The sequence below is a fragment of the Rhinopithecus bieti genome, unplaced genomic scaffold (assembly GCF_001698545.2).
Source record: "Rhinopithecus bieti isolate Rb0 unplaced genomic scaffold, ASM169854v2 scaffold_3948, whole genome shotgun sequence".
NCBI classification, from domain to species: Eukaryota; Metazoa; Chordata; class Mammalia; order Primates; family Cercopithecidae; genus Rhinopithecus; species Rhinopithecus bieti.
In genome coordinates this window covers 1,510,113-1,525,139 of record NW_016804646.1, presented here as the reverse complement: position 1 = coordinate 1,525,139, position 15,027 = coordinate 1,510,113, and the positions used below count along the sequence as shown (strand labels likewise).

The 15,027-nt window shown below is 35.4% G+C and overlaps 1 protein-coding gene across 7 annotated transcripts in view; it reads right to left on the bottom strand.

Moving 5' to 3' along the window:
- The window catches only part of PDE10A (phosphodiesterase 10A), a 702,663-nt gene that overhangs the window by 79,649 nt on the left and 607,987 nt on the right, over positions 1–15,027 (bottom strand). For all 7 annotated transcript variants that reach the window (XM_017869545.1, XM_017869546.1, XM_017869550.1 and 4 more), the window contains 4 exons: positions 14,736–14,786; positions 13,628–13,686; positions 12,024–12,075; positions 1,855–1,997 (listed from right to left, as the gene is read on the bottom strand). In XM_017869545.1, the coding sequence (XP_017725034.1) occupies positions 1,855–1,997; positions 12,024–12,075; positions 13,628–13,686; positions 14,736–14,786 (305 nt within the window). The remainder of the gene's footprint in view (positions 1–1,854; positions 1,998–12,023; positions 12,076–13,627; positions 13,687–14,735; positions 14,787–15,027) is intronic.

Genomic DNA, 15,027 nt, shown 5'->3' with positions numbered 1-15,027 from the left:
GCGTGAGCTTGAGATATTATACAGAACTGAATTTTACGGTGTTTGCAATGCAAGTACTATACAGAAAAAAACACAATGTACAACTTCTAGTATTTTTACCTAATTTGTTAAATTTCAAAATAATCAAAATACAAGGATTGTCTATTTTTTACATCTAATATCAGTATTTTCTTTGTAAAATATTTTCATACTTATATGTTTCTTATTACTATACTATCATCACACACGTACTCATTTCAAAATTTCCTTAAGAAAGATGTCTACAAGTCACAATATCTACTTTTTACATAGTTCAAAAATAATTTCCATATTATTACATTGTCAACATTATAGGAAATCACCATTATTGAAATAAAGCTAGAGCACTATCAGAAAAACTCGAAAGACAGTTCACACAAATGAGAATCTACTTAAAACCCCTAGGAGTGAACCAAACACTGCACACAACTCAGGGTTGTCTTTTTCCTGGTTTTCCTGTGCTTTGAATAACATAAACATAATGAATTAGATTGCCATGAGCAAAGGGTATCAGAATCCATTTGATGATTTATGCTTGTTTGCGTTGGTCTGAGAGCAGTCTGAACTTTTGTTCCTGCTCCCTGTGGTTTGCTATCTATGGTCAGTGGAAGCCACAATTAAGAAGCAGCCCTTACATAAATGGCTGCCATTAACCAGTCATCTGAGAGTTACAGTAAATCATACTCTGTTTTTCTTATGCTTATAAACACAGGCTTTAAAGTCATTATTTTCAAAATTAAATCAATACCAGTAGTGTTAGGAAACACTCAAATCTCCAGCAAGAGAAATGACTTATCTAAATGACTATATCCAGATTGCTATATTGAGATCTAGCAACAACAAAAAAAACCAACAACAAACAGACAATTGCAAAACCCAAGTAGTAATATAGTGCCTATAAATGAGAGTTACAGGAATATGGAATACACAGGAAGTGCTGAGAGGCAGACGGTGGTGGGGCCCCATGCTGGGGCACACTTTGAGTTTCCTTGATACTAGTTTCCTTTTAGGATAGACTGCCCAAATCAACAGCAGTCCTTAATTAAGAAGACACAGTGCTTTACTAGAATGTTGTTATTACCAGAGAACTTCATGGCGTTATACAGAAAATGAGTTACATAAGACACATAAAGCAAAAGAAATGCAAATGTCTAAAATTATTTTCTCAGCTTCTGAATGTTCAGTTTGATTCTTAAACATTTTGTCAGAGTGCTCCTTCTGTAGGTTTCCAGGTGCGATATGGGCAAGCCCCCATGCCTCCATCAACAAAACAAACTCCATTCTGTTCATTTAAGCGACAATGGTTGCCACTTAAAAAAACAAAGACTTTAGTTTCAAGATGCAACACAAGTGTGCTATATGATTGATTAAAACAACTGATCAGTCACAGAGTGTAGTTAAGTCATCAAATATACCAGATCAATTTCTACTACTGTCTGGACTTTGAGACAGGCCATAGGTTGGGAAGAGGTAGAGGCCGAATTGGATAAGCACACCTTTCCTCTTGGACATGGGAAAACCTGCAGATTCCAGATGGAGTGTACCTTTACCTACCTGGGAGCACTAGAAAGTTTTTCCAACATGATTTCCAAAAGGACCGCCTCCGGAAGACGGCATTTCCAGGAGTGACGCTAAAGCTTCCTAGGCGCGGTTTCTCTGGCACTGACTGCAATGTCATTCCCAGAAGTACTACCTTCAGGAGGCGGGTCCTGGTGGGAATGATATCACAGTATGACAAGTATTGTCAGCATACCTGTGAATAGGCATAGAAAAATGGGTAACAGAACACCTGCACATCTATCATAAGAGGAGAGGACATTCTACTTCTAGCTGTACCTTATCTCTTTGGTCTTCTTGAAGACAGGTTTTCCTTCCTTTTCCTCTCCGATATCAAAAAGGTCTGAATATAACTCCTTGTTCTTATGGTCTACCTGGAAAAGTGCACAACGGTCGGCATTCACCAGGTTTTTTGCATATATCTAAAGACAAATGACAAAATAAGAGTAAGGCAATGAGAAATTCAAAGAACTTGCAGGTAAACTTTATCATAAAGTAAGTATTAATTTCAGCTGTTCTACACTCTAATTGGTTGGTATTAGCATTATAGGTAAATCAATATACAAGTATATAGATATTACATATATATGATCTAAAAGTCATTGTTCCATGCTAATACTAACAGATCCCAACAGAATACACAGCTGATACGCATCCATACTGCTGTGCTGGAGGGAAGCATATCAGTCATGTATTCGGATACCAACTGACACTTCTCTTTCGGTTGGTAAGCAGCTGCTGGCCTAACTTCCCAAGTGCCCTTCTGCCATCCCAGGCCCTCTTCCAGAATCTCTCAGGCCTTCCCTGGTGCCTGGATCTGAGCCTCTGTCAGCACTACGACCAGCATTCATTCTGATTAGTTGGTGTCTGTGATGCAGCAGTTGTAAGAACTATGAAATATAACCTCTAAGGAGATACATGGTTTTCATATTTGCATTAGCTGACTTTTATTTGATGTACTGTCTAATAAAAATTTGTAGAGATTATTAAGTGTTTACTATGTGCCAGCCATATTTATATAATTTATATAAATTGATTTGCCTGCTCCTCACAATAACAATATTAACTCAGGAAAATTTTTCCCCCATTTTACATATTAGGAAAATTGAGGCACTAAGAAGTAACTTGCCCCATTATTACATGAATAGTAAATGGTAGTAGTATTTGAACTGATACTAGCTGTTCCCATGGCCCATGCTTTTATAACAAATATGCTTTTCCATTTCTAAATGGAAACCATGTATTCATTTCATCACTCATTTGTGCTTCCATTTCCTTCAACAAATATTTCTTCAATGCCTAACATATCCTACTGTCCTGAGTGGGTTGGGGCTACAGCTGTGTCATTAATACAGTATTTACCTATACTAAGAATTCTGATAACTTCAACTGTCCAGATCAGAGCCATGAAATTATTCCTCGGAGAAAAAGAATTCATCCTTAGCATAAAACAGCCACCACAAAGTCTTTGCAAGAGGAACCTTGCAGTCAGGGGAAAATACAGCATCTCATATAAAAAGTATCGATTTAATAAAAATAAGTCTAATTTAGGAACCTGTCTTCATCCTACAATTACACTATTACACCTTTGTGTTCACTGCTACTATAGAACTGTATTTATACAGCCAGCAAATACTGGCTGTGCCCACTCTGCAGGGACTGAGTATACCGCCCAGTATCAGGACCTCCAGGTTACTTCTCACCTCCCTTACCCTGTGAACTATATAAACAGCAGAAACCACTTCTCTTTTCCCACAGTATTCCAAATGCCCAGAAGAAGGCTGAGTTAGGGCCAGCTAAATTTTGTGGTCCAAACCAGCCCCCTGCCTGTTAATGTAAATAACATTTTTATGGGGACATAGCCCCGTTCATTAATTTCTGTACTTTTTATGGCTGCTACAACAGCAGAGCTGAGTGGCCGCAAGAGAGTATGGCCCACAAAGCATAACAACTTACTATCTGGCCCTTTACAAAAAAAGTTTGCCAACCAACCCCTGGCTTAGAACATATAAGATCTCTATAACCCAAAACTCTCAATACACATTTCAGGAAAAATTAATCACACAAAGGCAGGACAAGAGTGATGGAGCTGAGTCGTTGGCAAATACAGAAGAATCACTCATCTAATTCACACATCCCTGCGATTTTAAATTATTAAGTAACAAGAATGACCCTGCATTATTAAAGATTAAATTATACTCAGTGAAATTTGTATCTGTAGTGTCTGGGGTAATGTCAGTTGCTTAATAAATATTTTGGCATAAATACGTTAATATTTGTTGAAAATCTGGATCAAATGGACAATGTTTCAGAAAATAAAATAAGCTTAGAAGGTGTTGAAAAATATAAATCAAACCAGAATCATAAAGATAATTCAAAAACTATCAAAAAATATTACCAAAAAAGACACCAGCCTCAAATGGCTTCAAATACGAGTTCTTTAAAAATTGTCAACAAATTCCCGTACAATTTATACTAACCTACATTCAGAAAAGAACAATTTTTTCCAGTTGTTTTTACAATGTACGCTGTGTCACTGATACTGAAAACTGACCAAGAAACTATAAAAAAGAAAATCATGGACAGATTTACTTTTGAAACAGAAGAAAAGTTATAAATAAAAATGCAACCAAATCAAATCTAGCAATAATTAAACAAATATGACAATATTGAAAACGTAGTTTATTCTGAACTCTCCAGTAGCATAAAGTCTATTATAATTCATAATAGCAGTAAGACCAAGGAGCAAAATCTGCAAGATTATCTTCCTGGTAGTCAAAAAGCGTGTGATGAGCCTTCATGCGGTGGCTCATGCTTGTAATCCCAGCACTTTGGGAGACTGAGGTGGGCAGATCTGTTGAGCCCAGGAGTTTGAGACCAGCCTGGGCAACATGGCGAGACCTCGTCTTTACAAAAAATATAAAAATTAATCAGGCATGGCAGCATGCATCTGTAAGTCCTAGCTACTCAGGAGGCTGAGGTAGGAGGATTTCACAAGCCCAGGAGGCAGAGGCTGCAGTGAGCTGTGACTGTGCCACTGTACTCCAGCCTGAGTGACAGAGCAAGACCCCATCGCAAAAACGAAAGCATGTGATGTCATTCAGCAAAATCATTAATGATAAAAACTTTAGTAAAATGCAATAAAAGAATATATAGAAAATGTAATAATGCTTTCCTCAAAACAACAGTCCTTATTACACCAAATGGTAAAATAACAGAATTGCTGCCTTAAGATACGAAAGCTAAGAATAAGACAAAGGTATGTTATCACCATCATTAGCATGCTAGTAGGCAAGGAAAAGATGTGAGGTATACATATTTGAAGAGATAAAAGTTTTTATTGTTTAAGGATAATGTTATTTCATATGTCAAAAAAATCAACAGACAAACAATTATAGGCATTAAGAAGGCCTCTGTGGCCGGGCGCAGAGGCTCACGCTGTAATCCCAGCACTTCGGGAGGCCAAGGCCCTTGGGCTGCTTGAGCTCAGGAGTCTGAGACCAGCCTGGGCAACATGGCAAAACCCTGTCTCTACTAAAAATATAAAAATTAGCTGCGCTTGGTGGCATGCATCTGTTGTCCCAGCTACTTTTGGAAGGCTGAGGTAGGAGGATGGCTTGAGCCGGGGAGGCGGAGGTTGCAGTGAGCAGAGACCGTGCCACTGCACTTCAGCCAGGGTGACAGAGACAGACCCTGTCTAAAAAAAGAAAAAGAAGCTTCTGCTTTAAGATGAGCATTTCTAAACATATGTTTACCTTTTCACTCTCCCCAAGTATTAAGGTTTAACATTGAAATGACCCTCAGATGCTGAAAAGGAGTTAAAAATATCTAGACATATTTTGGCAATATTTATAAACTCCAAGCATCAGAAGGTCAATCTAAAAGCCACCTCTACTCCCCCGCTACACACACGCATACACACATCCGCACACGCACACACACATCCGCACACGCACACACACATCCGCACATGCATACACACATCCTCACACGCACACACACATCCGCACACGCATACACACATCCGCACACGTTTACCTGTAAGTGGAACAACTCTCTTTAGGGCAACAGTAGATTTTAAATTCAGATTTTAAATTAAGTTTAAAGTCTTCAAATTTCTAAGGAAAACTTACTTTAAGTCTAAACTTCTTTACCAAGTCAAACTAGCATAAAGGCAATATGAAGATATTTAAGAAGGGTACAGTACTCAGAAATGTACTATCTTTGAACTATTTTAGAAAAGGAGATGGGCTCAAGCGAAAATGAAGAAATAGAAAAATAAATTCAAGGACACATGGGAAGACTCGGGGTCCAAGAAAAAGTGAGGAGCAAAGAAATCATTAAAACTATACTGAAACTGTAACACTTGTTAGTAAATGATACCTAAGAAATTATAGGCATCATGAAAAATTAATTTAAGAAACATGAAATATATAAAAATATTTATACATCTAAAACTATGTAAGGGTAGTGGATAAGAAGAGTAAAAAACAAGGAAACAAATGTGCTTCATTTATTATCTTGTTGGTGAAGTGAGTGATATGACATAAACACTGATTATTTATTGATTTTGATATAAAACTTCATTTTAAATGTAAGATGACAGCTGTCAGGGCTATTGCTGCCATCATGCAAAGAGAAACTGCCTGAGAATAAGAGCTACACAGAAGTAAGTTGAACTGAGAAACAGAGAAAGACATATTCCTGAAAAGATGATTTGAGCCCCCACGTCCACTAATTATGTAAGCCTGAATGTTCAATGGCTTTTCAGCAGTCTGAGCCAGTAAACCCTCTCTTTTATTACCTACACTAATTTAAGTAGTTGATGTTTTCAGATATAAAAGGAAATATAAAGTACCTACAAATTTATAAAAATTGATTTGAAGATCTAATTCATTGATTCCCAACTAGCAGCTGAGCTGCCTGGCTGCGGGGCATCTGGAAATAAGTGCAGGTACGTTTGTTGGTTACGAATTCTCACAAGCTAAAGATGCTGCAGGTCTGCAGTGCCCAGGATGACACTGTGCCAGAGGGAACTGCTCTGCCCAAATCAGCATTGCCCCATTGAGAAGCACTGACCTAGATGAACTGATCACCTAGGAATTTAAGAATTACCCAGATTTGGTCAGGCGCGGTGGCTCACACCTATAATCCCAGCACTTTGGGAGGCCAAGGTGGGTGGATCACGAGGTCAAGAGATTAGGACCATCCTGGTCAACATGGTGAAACCCCATCTCTACTGAAAATACAAAAAGTAGGCAGGCGTGGTGGCGCACGCCTGTAGTACCAGCTACTCGGGAGGCTGAGGCAGGAGAATTGCTTTAACCTGGGAGACAGAGGTAGCAGTGAGCTGAGATCGTGCCACTGCATTCCACCCTAGTGACAGAGCAAGAGTATGTCTCAGGGAAAAAAAAAAAAAAAAAAAAAATTACCCAGATTTGCTTTTCTGAAAATGATAAATCTTTTATATTATCAAAAAGTTCCTCAAAAAAGTCTAACCTCATTCACCACTTGTTTCCTCTATTCCAGGGTTATCTTTTCAAAACACAAATCTGCTTTACACTTCTAGCTTACAAGCCTTAATTCAAAACTCCCTCCCAGGCCTGAGTGACTTGGCCCTTCCAGGGCCTTTCTACACAGGAGCACACTGTTCCCCCATCCCCTAAAGTAGAATCCTCTTTCCTCTTTGCCTGTGTAACTTCCACACAACCATCAGACCAAAGTCACAGTATCAGGAAAGCTTGCCACAGCCTCCCCAGCTACACTAGATCCCATCATGAGCTTTCAGAGCACTGTTATGCTCCTTTATAGGCCTGACTCTGACTGTAGTTTCACAGTTATGTTGATATTTGGCTCATGTCTGTCTCCCCACAGACTAAAAGATCAATGAGGCCAGAGGCTGTGAGGGGTTTTGCTCACCATTTGATAACTCCAGTTACTATGTATTACAGGAATATAACAGATTCCCAAGAAACATTATAGCAGAAAAGGGTGAATGAAAACTTGAAGGATCCAATATCATAGAAGAAACTGAAAAGAGAATCAGAGATCTACCCCTAATAAGACCCCAATGGGGGTCTAAGAAATTATACGCATCATGAAAAATTAATTTAAGAAACATGAAGTATATAAAAATATTTCTATATCTAAAACTATGTAAGGGTAGTGGATAAGAAGAGTGAAAAATAAGGAAATAAATGTGCTTCATTTATTATCTTGTTGGGGTCTTATTGGCTGATTTGTATCTAACATTAAGGGAACAATAAGGGAACAAACATTGGTATCAAACATTAAGGGAACAAATAATATGTATACTTAAACCACTTCAGTGCATAGAAAATAACAGAACATTTCTTAGCTCATTTTATAAGCGTAGCATAACCCAATATCGATGCAACTGAAGGATAGAAAAAAAGAAACATTGAGCAATCTGATGAATGAATATAGATGCAAAACTTGGAAATAAATATTAACACCCAATCCAGGAATAAAGAAAACATTACAATTGAATAGCCTTTATGCCAGGAATGTAAGAGTGGTTCAACATTGAGTAGTAATACAGGTGTCTACTCCAATCATTTTTAAATAGCTTATCAAAATTTGATAATACCCAACACCAAATCAGATGCAAACTCACAGAAAATTAGGAATAGAAGAAAATGTTTTAAAATTGATAAATTATATCTGCTGTGGATCCACAGCAAATATACATAGCAATGAAATGTGAGAGGTACACACATCAAGAAAAATCAATATATCCCCTTGCTGATTTCTGTTGCTTCCAATGAAATGTGGGAGGTACACATGTCAAGAAAAATCAATATATCCCCTCGTTGATTTCTATTGCTTCCATTCAACAGTGTTCATTAGGTGGCAGGTAACACATTAACAGACACAAAGAAATAAGTACTGTACAAACTGGAAAAGAAGAACCACTAGAACCTCTACTATTGTGCATTATAAATCACTGTCTATCTTGAAAACTAAAAACTAGAAATTGGAAAATAAGTTAACTATGGGGACCATAATCAATACATTCACTCAAGAAGTATTTTTTTTAAAAAACTGAAAATAAGAAAATGTCTTTGGCTAGGAAGACTCCATATGCTGAAGATATCAAGTTTTCTATAAATTTAAGGCAATTCCTATATAAATAACACAACATAATGAACTGAGATTCATCACAGGAGTATAAGGTTACTTTAACATACAACAATCAATTGATATAATATACACTATCAATAGAATTAAAAATAAAAACCATATGATCATCTACACTGATGCACAAAAATTATTTGACAAAATGTAACATACTTGCATGAAAAAACACTCAATAAACTAGGAATAAAAGGGAATTTCATCAACCCGACAAAGGCCATCTATGAAAAAGCCACAAATAACATCATATTTGATGGCAAAAAACTAAATGCTTCTCCCTTGAGATCAGCAATGAGATAAGAAGGTCCACACTTGCCACTTCTTTTCAGCATTGTGCTGTAGGTTCTAGCCAGGGCAATCATGCCAGAAAAAGAAATAAAACAACCTGGAAGAGAAAGTAAGGAGTAAAACTGTCTCCAACTGGATATATATATCCACTAAGAAACTATAGGAACTAATATATGAGTTCATCAAGCTTGCAGGATACATAATCAATATATAAAAACCAATGTTGTTTCTATATATTTGCAGTATAAAATCAAAAAATAAAATTAAGAAAACAATTCCATGTATAATAGCATTAAAAATAAAATACTTAGGAATAAACTGGCCAAAATAAAAGCAATACTTATTCTCCAAAACCACAAAACACTGTTGAAAAAAATTAAGATCTAGATAAATGGAAAAATACCTCACGTTCATGTATTAGAAGACTTAATTGTCTTCCAGTTGTTAAGATGGCAATACTTCAAATTGTTCTACAGATTCAACATAATTCCTATTAGCATTCCACCTGATCTCTTTGTAGAAACTGACCTGCTACTTTTAAAATTTAAATGTATTTGTTAGGTACCCAGAAGAGCTAAAAGAATCTTGAGAAGTTGGGGAACTCACACTTCCTAATTTCAAAAGTTACTACAAAACCACAGTAATCAATAAAGTGTACTAGCATTACCACAGAAATACAGAGCAACAGAATAGCATCAGGAGTCCAGAAATAAAACCACATTTTATGTTCAACTGATGTGCTGGGGAAAACTTGATAGCTACATAGAAGTGAATGAAACTGGACCTTTACCAAACATCATATAGAAAACTAACTCAAAACAGATCAAAGACCTAAATATAAGAGTTAAAAACCCTACAACTCTTAGAAGAAAATATCTAAGTAAATTTGCATGATCTCTGATTTGGCTTAGATATAAAACTAAAAGCATAAACAGCAAAAGAAAAAAATAGCTAAAACTGGATTTCATCAAAATCTTTGTGCCTCAAAAGACACTATCAAGAAAGTGAAAAGGCAACCTACCAAAATGGGAGAACACATTAGCAAAGCAATTATGAGACAAGGGAGTTATAGCTAGAATATACAAAGAACTCCTAATTAGACAATGATAAAAAGTGGTCAATGGCTCTGAATAGACATCTCTCCTAAGACAACATACATGCGGCCAATAAACACAAGAAAAGATATTCAACATCATTAGTCACTAGAGAAATACTAATCAAAACCACACTGAGATAGCAGTTTACACCCATTATAATGAAGAAGTCAGATAATAACAAGTGTTGGTGAGGATGTGGAGAAATCAGAACCCTTGTGCACAGCTGTTGGGAATGAAAAGTGGTGCAACTGCCATAGAAAGTCTGACAGTTCTTCAAAACATGAAACACAGAACTATTGTATGACCCAGCAATTCCACTCCGAGATATATACCCCAAACCATGGAAAACAGGCATTCAAACCAAAACCTGTAGAAGAATGCTCACAGTAGCACTATGTACAAGAGCTAAGATGTGGAAACAACCCAAATGTCTTTATCAACTGATGAATGGATTTTTAAAATGTGGTACGTATATCCATAAAATGGAATATTATTTGGTCATAAAAATGAATGAGGTACTGATACATGCACAGTATGTAATTTTGAAAACAGTATGCTAGGTGAAAGACGCCAGGCACAAAAGGCTACATATTATGTGATTCTTTTCAGATAGAATGCCCAGAATTGATAAACCCACAGAGAAAGAGAGTAGACAATGGTTGCTTAGGGCTGGTGAGGCAAGGGGAAATAGGGGTATAAGGAAGTGATAAGCTAAGGAGATAACAGCTAAAAGGGTATCCAAGTTGCTTTATGAGGTAACGAAAATGTTCTAAAATTGTTTGATGATAGTTGCACAGATCCATGATTATACTAAAAACCACTGAATCAAACACTTTAAATGGATGAGCTGTATAGTATGTAAATTACACTTCAATAAAGCTGTTTTTAAAAGAAAATGTTAATAATACAAAGAACAAGCAGTAAGTGCTTCTTGTACCCCTAGTATAAGCTCGATGTCAGTCTACATTATAACTTTATATTTTTCTTAAAGGTATTCACTGATTTACAAATTCCTTCAGTTGTTTCATAACAAGAGAAGTTATTTTAATGTAAAATTATTTTATTTTTGTCTAGATAAAACTATATAGAGAAATAACTTATCACAGAAAGAACGTGCCGAAGTTAATAACCTGTGTTATTCTCTAATTACCCTTAGTAAACTTCCTGTCTCTACAAGACGTTGCACAAAGCACACTTCATACTTGTCTTTTACTGTCAAATAAAAAAAAAAAATCTTATCAGTATGCAACATAAAATCTCTAGATGAGAAAACTCTTTATTGCAGAAGGGTACTGTATTTTGAGATGGACCAGAAAAATGAGGAGGAGAAAGAGCAGTTAGTAAAGCACGTACCAGGGCACAAATGGTACCAAGAAAGCCTGGGCATCCATGGTATACACCCACACATTCTGAGAACTAGAAGCCACTTCTGAAAGAAGCCTCACTAGAGACCTAAAAGTACTCAGCAGCATAGGGAAATATGCCTATAACTCTACGTCATACAGCTTTCGGCTCAAAAGTGCCTGATAGCCATCTAAGAGAGAGGAATAATTAAGACTAGAACTAAGCAGAATGAACTTGAAGATCAGGAAAAAATCAATTGAGAATTCCTAACATATCCCATATATAAGAGGTGTTTTGAAGAATATAAAAAGAAAGCAAATGTCTTTTCTAAGTATGGCTCTCCATTAATAAAGAAAAGCTCTGAGCTTTTGAAAAACGTTATTCAAACTTACTCCCCCAAAACTAAAAGAAGTGATAAACAGATCAAGGTGAATTCCTAAGCACCACATTTTCATAATATTAAAAGTGCCTGTGGATAAAAAAGTGTAAATGTTATGCCATATATTAGCACCATGGGTCTAAGGGTTAAAAAAAATCATACTCAGAACAAAAGCAACCTACCATTATGTGTTCAAGTAGAGAATCTATTGCAACTATGTTATCAAAATATGTTCTGAAAAAAAGAAACAAAAGTCCTGTAAATAATTTTATTAGATCACAGTACATATTACACTTTGAATACATTTCTTGGTTTTGTCTACATTTAAATAAAAAACATAAATATCATTTGATTTTTGTGCTTTGGTAAAAAAAAATCAGTACTGTAATATTATTTTAAAGAGATAAATGAAACTTTATCATTGACCTTAGAGTGAGGGCTCTATAATTCCAGAGAATGCAATCAGTATTTATTTTATTGACAAGTATCAGTGTAGAAAGTGTGTTGCATTTAACAAAGTATGCAGAAATAAAATTGCATCTACCATATTTAATATTTTCATTAATAATGCTGATCTAAAATAAAAATATTTAAATGTGCTAAATATCATCAATAGTTAAATATAAATTATCACTGAAAACTGGAGAAAGTTAGTACTTAAAGTGTACTGAGAAAGTAACGTAATTCACTTGAGAAGAAATGTCAGCATACAAGTAATGCTAAGGATCTAAGGACTTTATATAGAGAGTCTATATTCATTGTTATGAACAGCAAGTAAATGTTTCAGAGGCAAATAGTGCATATACTAAAATGTAAACCTGAAAAAATGTAAATCAATATGCATGTAATATATGGAAAATGTAAAGAGGGACTCTTAAGATAGACTCCACTGGCTAGGTAGTGCTTTACCTAGTTGGCTTAGGTATCCAAAGAGAGCTTTTTCAGTCCCATACTTCTTTAATTTTATTATTTCAAAAACGAACTGTAACATAAACTAGTAACTTCAAACTAATTAATGAGGATCAATAATAATTACTGACGGGTAAATTGTTAGGTGCATTTACAGTGACATGTGAGACATAACATGTCATCATTGCTGCTGGAGGCCAGAGGAAAAACTACATTATTACTTTAGTAAACTTGTAGGAGGACATGACCCATTTTAGATTTCAATGATGAATTATATGGGTCAGATATATAGACAATGTCCCCTGTAGTAAATAAAAGCAATAAAAATATGTGATTTAATAAATATCTATTATATAATTGCTTCCACTGCCAGTCAAAGGGAGTTTTTCTAGGCCAAACCATGGAAATAGAACATTTTCTCGGAAATGATAACTGAGATACTATACCTGGGAAAATTTAAATAATAATAATAATAATAATGTTTAACTTCCTGACATTGTTAGAAAACCAATTAGGACTTTTGTAAAAAAATACACCAGAACATTTTCCCTTCCACTGGAGCCAGTATTCTCCTGCAAAAACAGAGATATTTAGTGTCTTTAACATATTCTGAGAGAGTCTATTTAAAAAATATACATCAAAATTGAAAATTAAGATAATCACATATATATCTGCAATCCTTCACTTTAGAGTGAACGTGAATGAGAATATAACTCTATAGTCCACAATATGATTAACCGTTCTTCCCAGACTACTCGTGAAGATGGATCTTCAGTTATCAGCTGCAATAGACGATAGTCTATTTCTGCCACAGGCTGCCCTTAATTTAAACCGTTGATTAATAAGAGCTACTACATCCCCAGAAACAAACACTTACTTTGATACGTCGAGTAGAAAGTCATTCAATTCAGTCTGTTTGGCAAGGCCTCTGCATACCTACCATATAAAATAATAGCTACAATTATAAGAGATTTCTGCTTATTTAAAAATAAAACTTCCAGAACACTAATTACCTTATTTATTGAAAGAAGGCCTAACACAATCACTTGGATTGTAATGTAATAATAATATCAATAACCATTAATATTTACTGAATACTTAAATGTGCTAAGCATTGTTGTAAGCACTTTATATTTATTGTTTCAAGCACCACAAAACATTATAGGTTTGGAAGTTACATTTCATAATAGAGTTATAAAGATGTTAAAAACCTTACTGAGGCTTCAGAATTAATAAGTAATAGAAGCAGCATTCAGGTCCGGGTAGTCTACCCAAGTCCCTCTTTCGAACTACTTTACACTGTACTTCTAAAAAGTGTAGTTGAGCACATGTTCCACCTACACTTGATAATTCGAGTCCTTTCTACTCGTTCTATTATACTACAGCTCGATTTTTCTTCCTAGCATACAGTTCCTCCCCCATCAACCTCAATTTGCTGAAACAGAAGTAGAAAAATAAAACCACCACCAAAAAAATTAAGAGAGGGAGAAGATACAAAGAATGCTATACTGCTACCATGTTCTTGAACTTTAAAGTCTAACCACCAGTAAAACTCTTAAGTAGTTTGTCAGTTTTAAATTAGATAATATCTTCAAGAGAACCAGATATCTTAAAGTGAGAATGTTTCATAGACCACCTAGAGGAAAATTTAACTTAAGAAATGGAATCATAAAAATATCAACGCAACTCCAGTAGAAGATTATTCCTAGATTTTCAGCAGGACATATGCCATTTATTGCATGAATACATATATATGCATTATACATATATATATGTGAATGCACGCACATATAATTGCAGAATATTTAAGGCAGGGAGTAAGTAAATATAACTGATTAAATTAAAATTTCTAGAAATAACAGAATATTGTAATATCCCAAAATAAGGCATTAGGTGACCTAACCTCTACTCCAGTCTTCAATGCTGTGCTCTAAAAACACTCTTCTCCCTTAGGAAGCCCCTGTGAAAACACCCCAAAGACTCACCTGCACCTGATGTATTGCTACTGAAGCCCAGGCAAGATTTGCTGTTGCAACCTAAAAAAAATTAGAAATACATACCTGTAAGTAATAATATGTATTTTATATATGTATATAACAAGTTTTTATTAGTCACATGTAGTCATCTCAACAAAGGACTGGGGCATACATGTATATGAAGAATTTTCTGAGATCACTGAGCTTTTGAACATTTTCCAAACACAAAGCACCAAATATTTACAAGGTTTTCTTTTATATTTTCCCCTTCTATTTAATTGACTTTAATGTTCTCTTGTTC